Raw genomic sequence first — 13,602 nt, forward strand, 5'->3', positions numbered from 1 at the left:
TGAGATGTAATTGAGTAAACAATGGTGCTGAACAATCACTGGCATTAGCATGTGTTGAGTAATGCTCGCCGAGGCCAGCTGGCAGCACAGTACTACATTCTTCTTTCATCAAAGACGAGAACTCCCAGCTTTAGCACAATAATCATTTCAGTCAGGAAAGTAGCAAAGTTAGCTTCTTGATTAATTTTACTCTGAAAAGCTAAATCTGGGTAAAATCCGCACTTCTATACAGCTGACGCATAGGGGTGATATCCTGCAGCACATTCGGCATAGGGATTAGTAGGAAATAACAAGAGATATGGTAAGAACTTACCTTTGTTATCTCTGTTTCTACGAAGTCCATAGGGTCCACAGGGTGACCTTGGGGGTATAGCTGGATCCTGGATCCTCGGGCACCACGGAGTTAAAGCTTTCAGCTGCTCCCAGGATGCACTTGGGTCCAACCTCCCCTATACCCCGCCCCCGAGCCACAGGCACCTCAGTTGGTAAGCAGCCCAGGCCGGAGGAGGAGACGAAACAGAGAGAAGGAAGACTGGAACACACAAGAACCATACTCACAGAAATGGGAGACGGAAAACTGGTGACCAGTCACAGAGCCCATATGAAGCCAGGTGCGTCAGGGCGGGTGCCCTGTGGACCCTATGGACTTCGTAGAAACAGAGATAACAAAGGTAAGTTCTTACCATATCTCTTGTTTTCTACTTCAGGGTCCATAGGGGTCCACAGGGTGACCTTGGGGATGTCCCAAAGCAGTCCAACTAAGGGCGTGGACGCTCCTGTGCTGATAGGAGAACCCGGCGCCAAAAGGATGCATCCTGAGAGGCAAAGGTGTCAAACGCATAGAACCTCAAAAAGGTCTGAATGGAAGACCAGGTGGCCGCCTTACAGAGCTGAACAGCAGAGGCGCCACGGCTAGCAGCCCAAGAAGGGCCCACAGACCGAGTGGAATGAGCCTTAACAGAGGCTGGAACAGGTAAACCCTCCTGCATATAAGCCTCAATAGTAACAGAACGAAGCCAACGGGCTAGAGTCTGTTTGTTGGTAGGCCAACCCCTCTTGTGAAAACCAAAGAGGATAAACAAAGAATCCGACTTCCTCACAGAACTAGTCCGGCCCACATAAACCTGGAGTGCACGGACAACGTCTAAGAAAGCCTCCCCAGCCGAAAGATCAGGCGACTGAAAGGCTGGTACAACAATTTCCTGATTAATGTGGAACCTGGAAACCACCTTAGGCAGGAACTCAGGACGAGTGCGAAGCACCACTCTGTCCTGATGAAAAATCAGAAAAGGGGGACGACAAGAAAGCGCCCCCAAATCTGAAACCCTCCTGGCAGAAGCAATTGCCAAGAGGAAAACAGTTTTAAAAGTTAGCCACTTGAGCTCCACTGACTCCAAGGGCTCAAAAGGCGGACCCTGCAAGGCCCGAAAAACCACCGCCAAATCCCACGGGGCCACAGGTGGCACAAAGGGAGGCTGGATTCTCAAAACTCCCTGGAAAAAGGTGTGTACGTCCGGCATAGCAGCGATCCTGCGCTGGAACCACACCGACAGAGCAGACACGTGCACCTTCAGCGAAGAAAGACGTAATCCTAACTCCAAACCCGACTGAAGGAAAGCCAGAATACGCGAAACCCGGAACACCTGGGGATCATAGTTTCTGGCCTCGCACCACTGAAAGAAAGTGTGCCACACTCTGTGATAGATCCTCGCGGAAGCAGGCTTGCGCGCCCTCAGTATGGTGGTAATAACGGAGCTAGAAAAGCCCCGAGACCTCAGGACGGCTGTCTCAAGAGCCACGCCGTCAAAGATAGTCGACCCAGATCCGGGTGAAGACAGGGCCCCTGAGACAACAGGTCCCGCCGTTGAGGTAGAAGGTACGGAGCGTCGATGGACAGGCTCCGCAGATCGGAGTACCACGGCCTTCTGGGCCACGCTGGGGCCACCAGGATCAGTGTGCCTCCGTCCTGTTTGAACTTGCGCAGGACCCGAGGCAGCAGAGATATCGGAGGGAACAAGTAAGCCAGTTGAAACAGCCATTTCACCGACAGCGCGTCTATCAGACTTGCGCCTGCGTCCCTTGTCCTTGACCTGTACACAGGCAGCTTGTGATTGTGACGGGACGCCATCAGGTCCAGCTCTGGCAGCCCCCACTTGTCCACGAGTAGTTGGAATACCTCTGGATGAAGCGACCATTCCCCGGGATGCACGTCGTAACGGCTGAGGAAGTCTGCCTCCCAATTGAGGACTCCTGGGATGAAAACTGCCGAGAGAGCTGGAAGATAGCGCTCCGCCCAAGCCAGGACGCGGGACACCTCCGACATCGCAGCTCGACTGCGAGTCCCTCCCTGGTGATTGATGTACGCCACTGTGGTGGCGTTGTCTGACTGCACCTGAACGGCCCTTCCGTGAAGAGCGGTGCCGGACAACGGCAGGGTTCTGTAAACTGCCCGCAGTTCCAGGATGTTGATGGGAAGAAGCGCTTCCTCCGCCGACCAACGACCCTGAAGTGACAAGGAGCCTGTCACCGCCCCCCAACCCCGGAGACTGGCATCTGTCGTGAGCAGAACCCATTCCGGGATCCAAAAGGGGCGCCCCTCTAGGAGATGAGCCGTCTGCAGCCACCAGGCTAGGGACAGACGCACCTCCGAGGACAACACCAGCATCTGAGAGCGGATCCTGTGTGGCAATCCGTTCCATTCCGAAAGAATCAGCCCCTGCAGGGGCCTGGAATGGAACTGGGCAAACTCCACCATGTCGAATGCCGACACCATGGACCCCAAAACTCTCATCGCTGAGTGCACCGACACTCTGCCACTACTCAGACAACTGTGAATCCGCAGCTGTAAGGAGGAGACCTTCTCTGGAGTCAGAAAAATCCATTGCTGACGAGAGTCCAGCAGGGCCCCCAAATGAACCATCCGCTGTGATGGGATGAGGGAGGACTTCTTCCAGTTGATCAACCAGCTGTGCGCCTGTAGACAAGCGACCGTCAGGTGGAGATGCTGGATCAGTACCTCCGGGGAGCTTGCCAGCAAGAGGAGGTCGTCTAGATACGGTAGCAACCGTATTCCCTGGCTCCGAAGATGAGCCGCCATGACCGCCATCACCTTGGTAAATACCCTTGGTGCCGTGGAGAGACCAAAGTGTAGAGCCCTGAATTGGTAGTGGTTGTGGAGAATAGCAAACCGCAGAAACCGTTGGTGCGATGTTGCTATAGGCACATGGAGGTAGGCGTCCTGGATATCCAGGGAGACCATATAGTCCCCTGGTTCCATCGCCAGAATGATGGAACGCAAAGTTTCCATCCTGAATTTGGGAACCCTGAGAAACCTGTTCAGGGACTTCAAATTGAGGATGGGGCGATGAGAGCCATTGGGTTTCTGCACCAGAAACAGCATAGAGTAATACCCCATCCCACGTTGAGACTGTGGCACGGGTATAATGACCCCCGCCGTCAGCAAGGCCTCTATGGCTTCCTGAACCTGCAAGGCCTTGGTTTTGTCCTGAGAAGGACTTGTGCAAAAAAACTGGCCAGGCGGCCTGTGCCGAAAAGACAGGGCGTACCCCTGGGAGACCACTTCTCGCACCCAGGCATCCGTGGTGAAATTGTGCCAGCACTGGGTGAATTGAAGAAGTCGGCCTCCCACTCTGGGGTCCCCCAGAGGGAGGCCCGTCCCATCACGCAGAAGGCTTATCTTCTTGCTTGGAAGAAGGGCGCCTAACACTCCAGGCTTGCTTCTTTGGCTTTGAGGCGGTCTTGGGTGCGGACTGCCTCGGGAAGGACTGACCCTTTGCCTTGCCCTGAACCCGAAAGGAACGAAGGGCCGAGCTCCGGACCTTAGCAGGTGTAGTAGCTGAAGGGAGGAAGGCGGACTTGGATTTTGCCAGGGTATCTACTATTTTGTCCAGGTCCGGACCAAATAGTAATTCTCCATTAAAAGGTAAGGCCTCCAAGCCTTTCTTTGAATCCGCGTCTGCTCTCCAAGACCGCAACCACAAGGATCTACGAGCAGACACTGCTGCCGCCGAAACCCTAGAGGTCAACAGGCTAGCATCCAACGATGCTTCTCCAATGTAGGAGGCGGCATCTCTCATCTGTCCTAACAGCGCCCTCTGGACATCCGGAGCTTCATCCGTAAACGTGTCCTCCAAGGCGTTGGCCCACCCCTCAATGGCCTTGGCCACCCAGGAGATGGCCATGGACGGCCGGGCTACAGCCCCTGAGAGAGAATAAATAGACTTTAGACAAGTCTCCACCTTCCTGTCCATAGGATCCTTCAGCGAGGATATAGACGGCAATGGCAAAGTAGCACTCCTGATGAGGCGTGTTACATGGGAATCGACTGCAGGCGGAGTTTCCCATTTCTTACAATGCGCCTCCGGGAATGGATAATTGGACGCCAAGCGTTTCTGTGGCAGGAAACGCTTACTGGGTGTCTGCCAGGCCACCGCCATGTGATCAGTCAACTGATCAGACAAGGGGAACGCTGCAGAAGTAACCTTAGCTTTTTTAAAACTAGGATACCTCGACTTGGGAGCGGGTGCCTCATCCTCAATCAGAAGAATGGCCCGCACCGCCTTAACCAGAGCCCGCACATTGATGGAAGACTTAGTGTCTACCTCCTGGACTGAGGCATCTGAGGCTGAGTCATCCTGCACCTCACCATCATCCGAGACCCCTCAGAATCCGAAAGATGCGCAGCCTGCGCCATGACTGAGCGTTTAGATGCCCTGGAGGGCACGTCACTGCGCAACATCGGCTGAAAAGCAGAAGATGCTGCCGCCAAATCTTGGACAGTGTGGGAAAGCGCATCCACCCAGGGTGGAGGAGCTGCCACAGAAGCCTGAAACGGCACCACAGCCTGCTGTGCCACAGGGGTGGACTGAATATACATTGGCAACCCCGCATAGGGACCAACAGGCTGATACCCCGGGGGAGTCTGTAATAATTGTGGGACACCCGGGGAATGGGGGATGGCAGGCAGGGGCAACGCCCTAGTAGGGGCGACAGTTGGACCGACAGACGGTCCGCGATGGACCCCAGCACCTGGGAAAACATCGCCCATGGTGGCTCCTGCGACATGGGAAGTTTAGACATACCAGGGAGCGCCTGGCACCGTCCGCACAGGCCGTCCTGTGACAAATCCTCCCTATCCACTCCTGCAGAACAGCGCCTGCAGGAGAACAATACCGGAGCCCCGGAGTGCTCAATCTCCTCCTCAGACATGACTTAGGAAGAAAACGTGCGCACTCACCAGTGTGCTGAACAACAGCCCACAATATGGTACTGTGTAGCACACAACTGTATGTGATGGACCTCACAAATACGTGATTTATATAGGTGAGGTCTGTAGAAACACCCTTCCCCCGCACACCTGTAGGGCTTGTAAGAGAAGGAAAGGGATAGGTATAGGCTGACAGTAAGTAGAAAAAAGACACAGACAGGCAGCACTAGCAAAAGTCACATACCATGCAGGAAGATATACTCACTGCACCTTTCCACTACAATCAACCTCCCAGATTCAGTGTCTGGGAGGGCTATAGTGCTGTGTACACTGTCCTTGTCGGGGGAGAGGTACACAGGGGGACCGGTCCGCGTGCTCCCTGAGAGTATCTGCGCTGCCACTTAAAGAAAATGGCTGCTGAAGACCTAAGAGGAGGAGTGGCCGAGTAGCTGCAGCTCAGCGACGCCAGACTCCGTGCTGAAAGGCGCGCTGAGCTGAGGGGAGGAGCCGCTATACAGGGAAGGCTTCCTCCCCTGGCTAGCATATTTAACCCCCGGGTTGCCGGCATCCCGCTTGCCGCATAATACCCTGGTGGTCTAGTGGTCTGGCGGGGTATGTCTCCGCTGGAGGAGGGGCCCGCCGCCACCGCTAGCGCCCCCGGTCTGTCCCCTAGACCAGGGGCATGGGACTGCATTTACAAGGAACCCGCGCACCGCCGCTAATCAGCGGTGCGCGGCTTACCTTAATCTCCCCGGCGTCTTCCGGCAGCAGTCCCGGGGGAAGCCAGAGTCCGGCTAGTACAGACTCTGGCTTCCCCCGCCGCGATCCCCAGTTCAGTGCTGGCGTCGCGGCGCCAGCAGGGAGAAGGAGCGGCAGCGTGGGCGTCTGTACAGACAGCCCATCGCTGCCGCTCTGGAGAAAAAAAAAAACTATAGTAAAAAAATTTAACTAAGTTAAAATAAAAAGCTTTAGGGGGCTGCTCCTGCAGCCCCCCCCGCAGGGTGACCCGACTCCGGCCGGGCACCATCTTAAACTGAGGTGCCTGTGGCTCGGGGGCGGGGTATAGGGGAGGTTGGACCCAAGTGCATCTTGGGAGCAGCTGAAAGCTTTAACTCCGTGGTGCCCGAGGATCCAGGATCCAGCTATACCCCCAAGGTCACCCTGTGGACCCCTATGGACCCTGAAGTAGAAATTGGGATTAATCAGTGCCTGTGACGACCCTTGTATATAATAAAAGAGAAGAACCACTATTATATACACTGACAATGAAATCGGATGGAACAATCAGATAGTGTATTTAGTAAATAAGTTGCAGAATAACTCCATGGGATACTGCAGTCTGTTAAATAACAATCAAAATATAACATTTATTAATAAAAAATCTCAGGAACTAATCAGAATGGGTGCACTTTGGGGGTAATGTATAGTCATTGACAATGACACAGGGGTTTATATCTTACAAGGACTGGCACTAATGCACACTGACACGTGTTCAGGGGTCCACGGGCCCCATAGTGAGTGGGGGCGTGGTCAATCTGGGGAGGTGTGGCCACAACCCCTCTTAAAAAAACAAAAAACTAGTATGTGCGGGGCAGCAGGGGGAACGACGGTGGCCATATAGGGGGCTGTGACGGCCGCAAAGGGGACGTTTATCCCACTGAGTTGCTGCTGCACCCACAGGACGGCGGAAGGAGGGGACGTTAGGTCACATAGCTCCACCCACAGCAGCAGGCACCTATGGGGGCAGACTTCCTCCTCTGAGTGCACACACGTCCCCTCCTCCTCACCGCTGTACAGAAAGACAATGTCCTGCTTAGCAGCTGACCAGAGCCCCTCTAGCAAGCATGGATAATTGGTTCACACCCCCCCCCCCCGTTTCGGCCCACCTAGCATGTGTTTGGAAGACCCAGTGGGGCTGATTATGAGTCATACAGAAAGCAGCTGTAGTTGCAGGCAGCCGCAGGAGGATGATCCACTGCTTTTTGCTAATGTGAGCATCTGCAAATGGAAACCAGTGTCACCCATTGATTTTACACCGGCCGCCGCAACCGCCATCATTAGTATCAGCACTTCCACCAGCCCCTCGCTAGGTGTAAGAGATCCGACAGAAACAGGTGTCCCTATGCCTGTGCACACGGCTTAAAATCGCTCTGAGCATTAGACACACCCATGACACTCCCACAAGACAGTGCGGTTCTGTGCGCTCGCATTATTGCCGCCCCAAAATGCTCGATTCCATGGGAAGACAGATCTGCCCCCGTTCCATACGACCAAGAATAGCACGAATATGCAGAATGGCGTAATTTTGCATCTGCGCACGCACCTTGTTCCTAAACCCGCCGTTTGCATCTGTAAACCAAGGTCTGTCCAATTCAAAATCAGCCACAGGACATTTAGTAAGCTCCTCTATGCATTTATTGTACTCGATATTACATGTGTTATTAGTGCTTCAGTGGTTGCTCATACTGTAGTCGCACATACAATTCTCAAGGCCGCTGGTCATGAACACAGGTCTATCAGTATTCCCCAAACCAGGCCTGGTCATTCTGTTCTCAGCTACTACAAGTACTGAGAGTTGGCTTATTCCTCTCTCCACCCTTATTAGATTACCCCTCACGTCACATGGCTCCTGATTCTGGTTACCCCTAGAAACAGTCCTTAGAGGGACATGCATTAAGGTGCCCACACACACAGCGATCTGCACACGATCAGCCGATGTGTATGATTTGTGTACGATTTCCCTTAAAACTCTCCCCGGCAGCTCTGCACACGATCTGCACACAATTTGGTGTCAAATCTTCATAAGATCTCTCCTGCAGTCAGACTTTCACATCGGGTCCTAGATTGTCAGATCTGCCCTACTGCATGGCAGATCTGACGATGCGATGTGCGACCAGCGATCGTGACTGTGGACTCACGATTTACTCAGGATTTGGCCATATTTTACACGATCTGTCGTACCCATGTGTCGGAATCGGCCAGATCGGGTAAAATATCACTATGTGTGTGGGCAGCTTTAGGCTCAGCAGGTCAGTAGTACCTAGTGATACACAGTAGTAACTAGGCTTTAAGTGGTGGATGGGTGGCGTAGAAGACACATGAAGGGTATACACAACGCCTGTAGTCAGCCAATGCTGCGGTCAAGATTCCCAGCAGAACACTGCACTCCCCAAAGTTAGGCAACTAGTTTAATAAACTAATGAATGTAAAAAACACAATTTATAGCAGGGAAGAAAACTTGCACAAAGGACATAGAGGACCTGGAACTGATCTACACATGTGAGATCTGGAGTGGATCAGATAGACAGTGCATGGAAATACAATCCCCAAACAGTCATCAGGCTGTACTCCCTACTGTACAACATAAAATGAAGAGGCAGTAACAATGGCAATACACATAATAGCACAGATATACAACAGCTCAATACGGTTCATGCTGCACAGCCAGCACCGTGGGTGGTACACAGAGCTGATGTATTAGAGTATATATATCTATATCTGAGGGTACTGGGATAGAGAAAGTGTAATCATAAGGGAGATATGAAAACAGAGGAAACAAAACATCAATTGCTTCTTCCTCATTTACATATCCAGCATTCTCCACAGCCCAGGTCACAGCCACAATATCTCAGTAACGAGAGAGACGAACGAAGAGGGTTTCTTTCATTTGTTTCAGGCAATTTCATATAAATGTGGGCACACAGGAAAGAGGCTTTTACAATCCCACTATCAATTTAAATAGCAAGATTATCAGTATGTCATGTGATGACAAAAGGGAGAGGAAATGTATAGTATACAGATAAGAAAGAGCTCAGAGAGGTGTACAAAGCCTCTCTGCTCACTACATCACATGGCATGTAACTGTGGTTACCAAGATAGTCACATGACACAATTCTAAATCTATGATAGAAGCCTGAAGGAATAATAGTAATTACCAACAATCTTGGTAATCATTTGTAAGCCTGATTTATGTATTATGGATGCACTGGGTGACTGATGAATTGCAGGATTCCATGGTCACACGATAAAGTCATATTTTCTGCTTGAACACATTTTACCAAATTTCACAGACAATGACTTATCAAGTTTTGGATGGAATCAACCTTTAAGATGGCTGAAAACAGCAAACAATAGCATACAGCAAGGTAAGTAATATAGTTACACCGAATTTCAATACCTGAACTCCTGTCGCTGTATTGTAATTTGGTTTAGTAACACCAAAAAAAAGCAGACCTATAAAATCTTTGCACCTATAGAGTAAAATTAATAGTATGGGCCACAAGTTATTGTAATTGTCTGCAGCACTGAACGCCAGATTCAGGTATTGTGATGACCACAGATAAACGCCAATAGCTGAGAGACTGTATAACATGTTACACGACGGGCGCGAGTTACGCACCCCAGGAGCCATACATCGCACACATTGATGTGAAGTGTACTCACTGATTCTGTTCCTCACATTATTCACTTCTTCTCCCAGAGATTTGGCTTCAGAGAATCTAACAAGAAAAAAGAATCATTATAAGTAACTTCCATATGTTAGACGGAATGATTGTACATTAATTAGGAGCTATAATTACAGTAGCAAGTGAGTATGAATATTAGTTGGTAAAAGATCTGGCAGGAGTTTATAACAGGCTATTGGGGAAAGCAGCAGAACAGGACACGTGTATGACATTGCAGGGGTAATATAGCAGCTCTCACATGTGAGTGAGGCCCTATGGCAGTGCTTCCCAAACTTGGTTGTCGAGGCACCTTAGCAGTCCAGGTTTTAAGCATATCCATGGTTGAGCACAGATGGTTAAATTAAATTGACTGTGGTACTAATTAAATCGCCTGTGCCCAAGCATGGTTATCCTTAAACCTGGACTGTTAGCGTGCCTTGATTACCTAGTTTGGAAACATCTGCCCTATATAATGACGCCTTTATTTTCTTGTTTTATAAATGAATGGGTTAAGCCAGTGAAGAGAGGAAGGTGGAAAGCGTCTGGAAGTGGGACTCACGAAACATTCTTAGTTTTCAGAATAAGTCATAGGAATAAACACTGCGGCTCTCTGTGTGACCAGTCACTACTACCTACCGAGACGCTGAGGAGGCAGAAACCGGAGACCTATGAGACGCCCTCGCACTGTCCAGGAGATATTGTACTTAATATCACCAGAGTAGATAATAGAATGTGCCAAATATCTTTTACCTAACTGCATACATCTGGGCCCAAGGACGTATGGCATGATGTGAATGTGTCCCGTGTGTGCGATTGTCAGACCCCAGAGTGACGAATTATTAACGACATTCCTTACTAGGCATCTATAATAATACTTTCTGCAAACTTGCACATTCTGCTGGGAAAAAAGTCCCTCCAGACAAATGTAACTGGGATGTAATAGATTGTGCATTTACATGATGCCATGACTGGGGGAAGGTGTAAAATCTCCCAACATGCACCCCACCCAACCCCCAAGTCTCCCCTCCCTTCTGCCCCTCTACCCCCATAAAGCACTAGATATAGTAGACTTTACTGTACAGTCTGTGGCACAAATAACTAATACACAGTATCACAGAAGTCACCACATATCGCAGATAGTAACCGTTGCTCTTCGTCTAATCCTGACCTGTACTGTCGCTTTCTGCTCCCAGCAGCTTATCACCCCTTCGCTGCCTCCTCTTCCTCTGCAAGGCCCTGCGGGCTCTCTGACGGATTTACATTCGCCTGTCATCTCTGCACAAGAAATCACAGTGGTCTCACAGGCTAAAGACCCAACTCTTCGCTGGATGAAACTGAACACTGGCTAGGCTGCTCATGTCAAGGCAACGTGTCTAACGGATGGAACATTCCATTTCCGAAGTTGTGGGGACATTTAACATTTCTCGATCTACGGTGTTACATGTATAGCGGTAATACCTCATGGAAGGCATTACCACCCAACGTGGACAGCACAGTGGCCGACCACGGGTGCTTAATGATCGTGACCAGCGGCATCTTGCTAGAATTGTCCATGGTAACAGACAAACTACACTGGCTCAAATCACATCCAGTGTCAATGCAGGAGATACCAGATACATATCCAGCAGGTCAGTGCAGCGTTATTTAACTTGACGTGACGTCGCTAATTGGACCCTGGAGGACTGGCAACATATGGCGTGGTCTGATGAGTCACGGTTATAGTTGTTTACGGCTTATAGTAGGGTTCAGGTGTGGTGCAGACCCCATAAACCAATCGACCCCAGTTGTCAACAAGGCACCGTGCAGGCTGGTGGTGGTTCCATAATGGTGTGGAGTGTGTTCACGTAGCATGGGTTGGGTCCGCTGGTCCGCCTGAAAACATCAATTACCACTACGTTGCATTGCTTGATAACTATCTGCATCCCTTCATGGATGTCATTTTAACCCACAACGATGGAATATTCCAGCAGGATAATACACCGTGTCATCAGTCCCAAGTTGTCCAGAATTGGTTCGAGGAGCATTCTGGTTAGTTCCCACGAATGGTGTGGCCACCACGTTCGCCCGATATGAACCCAATCGAGCATTTATGGGACATGTGCACCCAAGATTCTACACATATCAGGGAGCTGTGGGAAGCTATCCAGGCAGCATGGGCCATCATCTCCCAAGAGGTCTTCCATCCATTGTGGAATCGATTCCACGTTGATTTGCTGCAATTCGACGGGCTAGAGGGGGTCCTACGTGATACTAGGCATCTAACCCATGACTTTTAGCACTTCAGTGTACAACCATAGTGACAAGTGACTAAAGGAACGAACAGACATCCTTTTGGCCACCGCTGATAAATAGGGGTGTCACTTCACTCTGGCAAGCCTGGTTAATATGGGTTTCAGGTGAGCGGTTTACTTAATTCAGAATGGGTTCACATACTGATTGGATTAGCCATCACCGACCAGCTCTGCACTCTCTAGAACTTTACACTGACACAGAGGAGGTGAGTCTCCACATGCCCTAGATCCAGACTACACAGGAGGAGGTTACAGGGAAAGAGCTCTGCATTCAGTAGACCTTTACACTAACGCAGAGGAGGCCAGTCTCCACATGGCCTAGATCCAGACTCTACACTGGAGGTGGTTATGGGGAATGAGCTCTGCACTCACTAGACCTTTACACTAACACAGAGGCACGTCTCAACATGTCCTAGATCCAGACTTTACACAGGAGGAGGCAATGTGGAAAGAGCTCACTAGAACTTTACACTGACACAGAGGAGGCCAGTCTCCACATGGCCTAGATCCTGACTCTGCACAGGAGGAGGCACACTAACAATGTGGAAAGAGCTCTGCACTCACTAGAACTTTACACTGACACAGAGGAGGCCTATCATCCAGACTCTACACAGGAGGAGGTTACAGGGAAAGAGCTCTGCATTCACTAGACCTTTCTCCACATGTAGTTCTTGCCACAGCCCAGAGTTTTATTAGAATGGGAGCAAGAGGAGGTTTGAAAGATGGAGGATATGCTGAATATAATCTATCTGCAATTGGTTACCCAGCACTTCTAAAAAGATCTGTGTAGGCACAGTCCCAGCTGGTCAATGAAAGTAGTGTAGGTCCATTTGATGAGTGCTACTTGCAGCCATCTGCGGGTAAGTACATATGGGACACCATAGTTAAACTCAAAATCACAGTGTAAAAATAAAATGTGTCCATTATTTTTGTGCCACTTGTAAAAAAAACGCCAGAAAACTAAATGCATCTGCCACTTGCGTTGCGACATGGTTCATCCAGGTGCAAATTTGCTTCCTTCAGTTGGATTTGCTCTGAACTCTGAATCGCCCTAAATGTTTCATTATTTATTGACTGATCCTGAAATGCCGCAAGTGGTCCAAGGTAAATAGGATTTACATTCTGCTTTGTAAAAGGAAACCTCAGAAAGCATTTTGGCCAAGGTGAAGTCATGAGTAAGTGGATGGCCGAGTCACATTCTGCCACCCGTACCTTCCCCGGAGTGCATAGTGCGGATTTCCTGTGTGGTTCTCTCCTGACTAAGCATGGCTGCCATGAGAAAACAACACTCACCCCTAGCCATCCCTTTTATGGCCAAACACAATATTCCTGAGCAGTGATCAGCAGGCCATGGGTCATTCAGGCTGCATATTAACACTTTTCTTAGTGAGCAGTTGATTTATAATATAGTACTATAAAGAAGCATCATATACATCAGACATAAGCAAAATAAACGTGCTGATTAAGTTCAATTAAAAACAACCTCTGAACAAACAAATGGGTATTTTAAATTTTTCATCTTGCTGCAGACTGGTTGCAAATATCAAATAAATGATGCAAATAAATTGCAGCAATGACACTAATACTAGTGAGGGGGGGAGGGGGCACACTCAGCAAGGTAGGCAGATATGGCAGCTGA

The 13,602-nt window shown here is 49.9% G+C and overlaps 1 protein-coding gene across 2 annotated transcripts in view; it reads right to left on the bottom strand.

The window, feature by feature from the left end:
- Positions 1-13,602, bottom strand: part of KIF6 (kinesin family member 6) — a 309,007-nt gene that overhangs the window by 103,092 nt on the left and 192,313 nt on the right. For both annotated transcript variants that reach the window (XM_088445329.1, XM_088445328.1), the window contains one exon: positions 9,671-9,726. In XM_088445329.1, the coding sequence (XP_088301455.1) occupies positions 9,671-9,726 (56 nt within the window). The remainder of the gene's footprint in view (positions 1-9,670; positions 9,727-13,602) is intronic.

Source organism: Taudactylus pleione, unplaced genomic scaffold (genome assembly GCF_031769625.1).
Source record: "Taudactylus pleione unplaced genomic scaffold, aTauple2 ptg000378l, whole genome shotgun sequence".
NCBI lineage: Eukaryota > Metazoa > Chordata > Amphibia > Anura > Myobatrachidae > Taudactylus > Taudactylus pleione.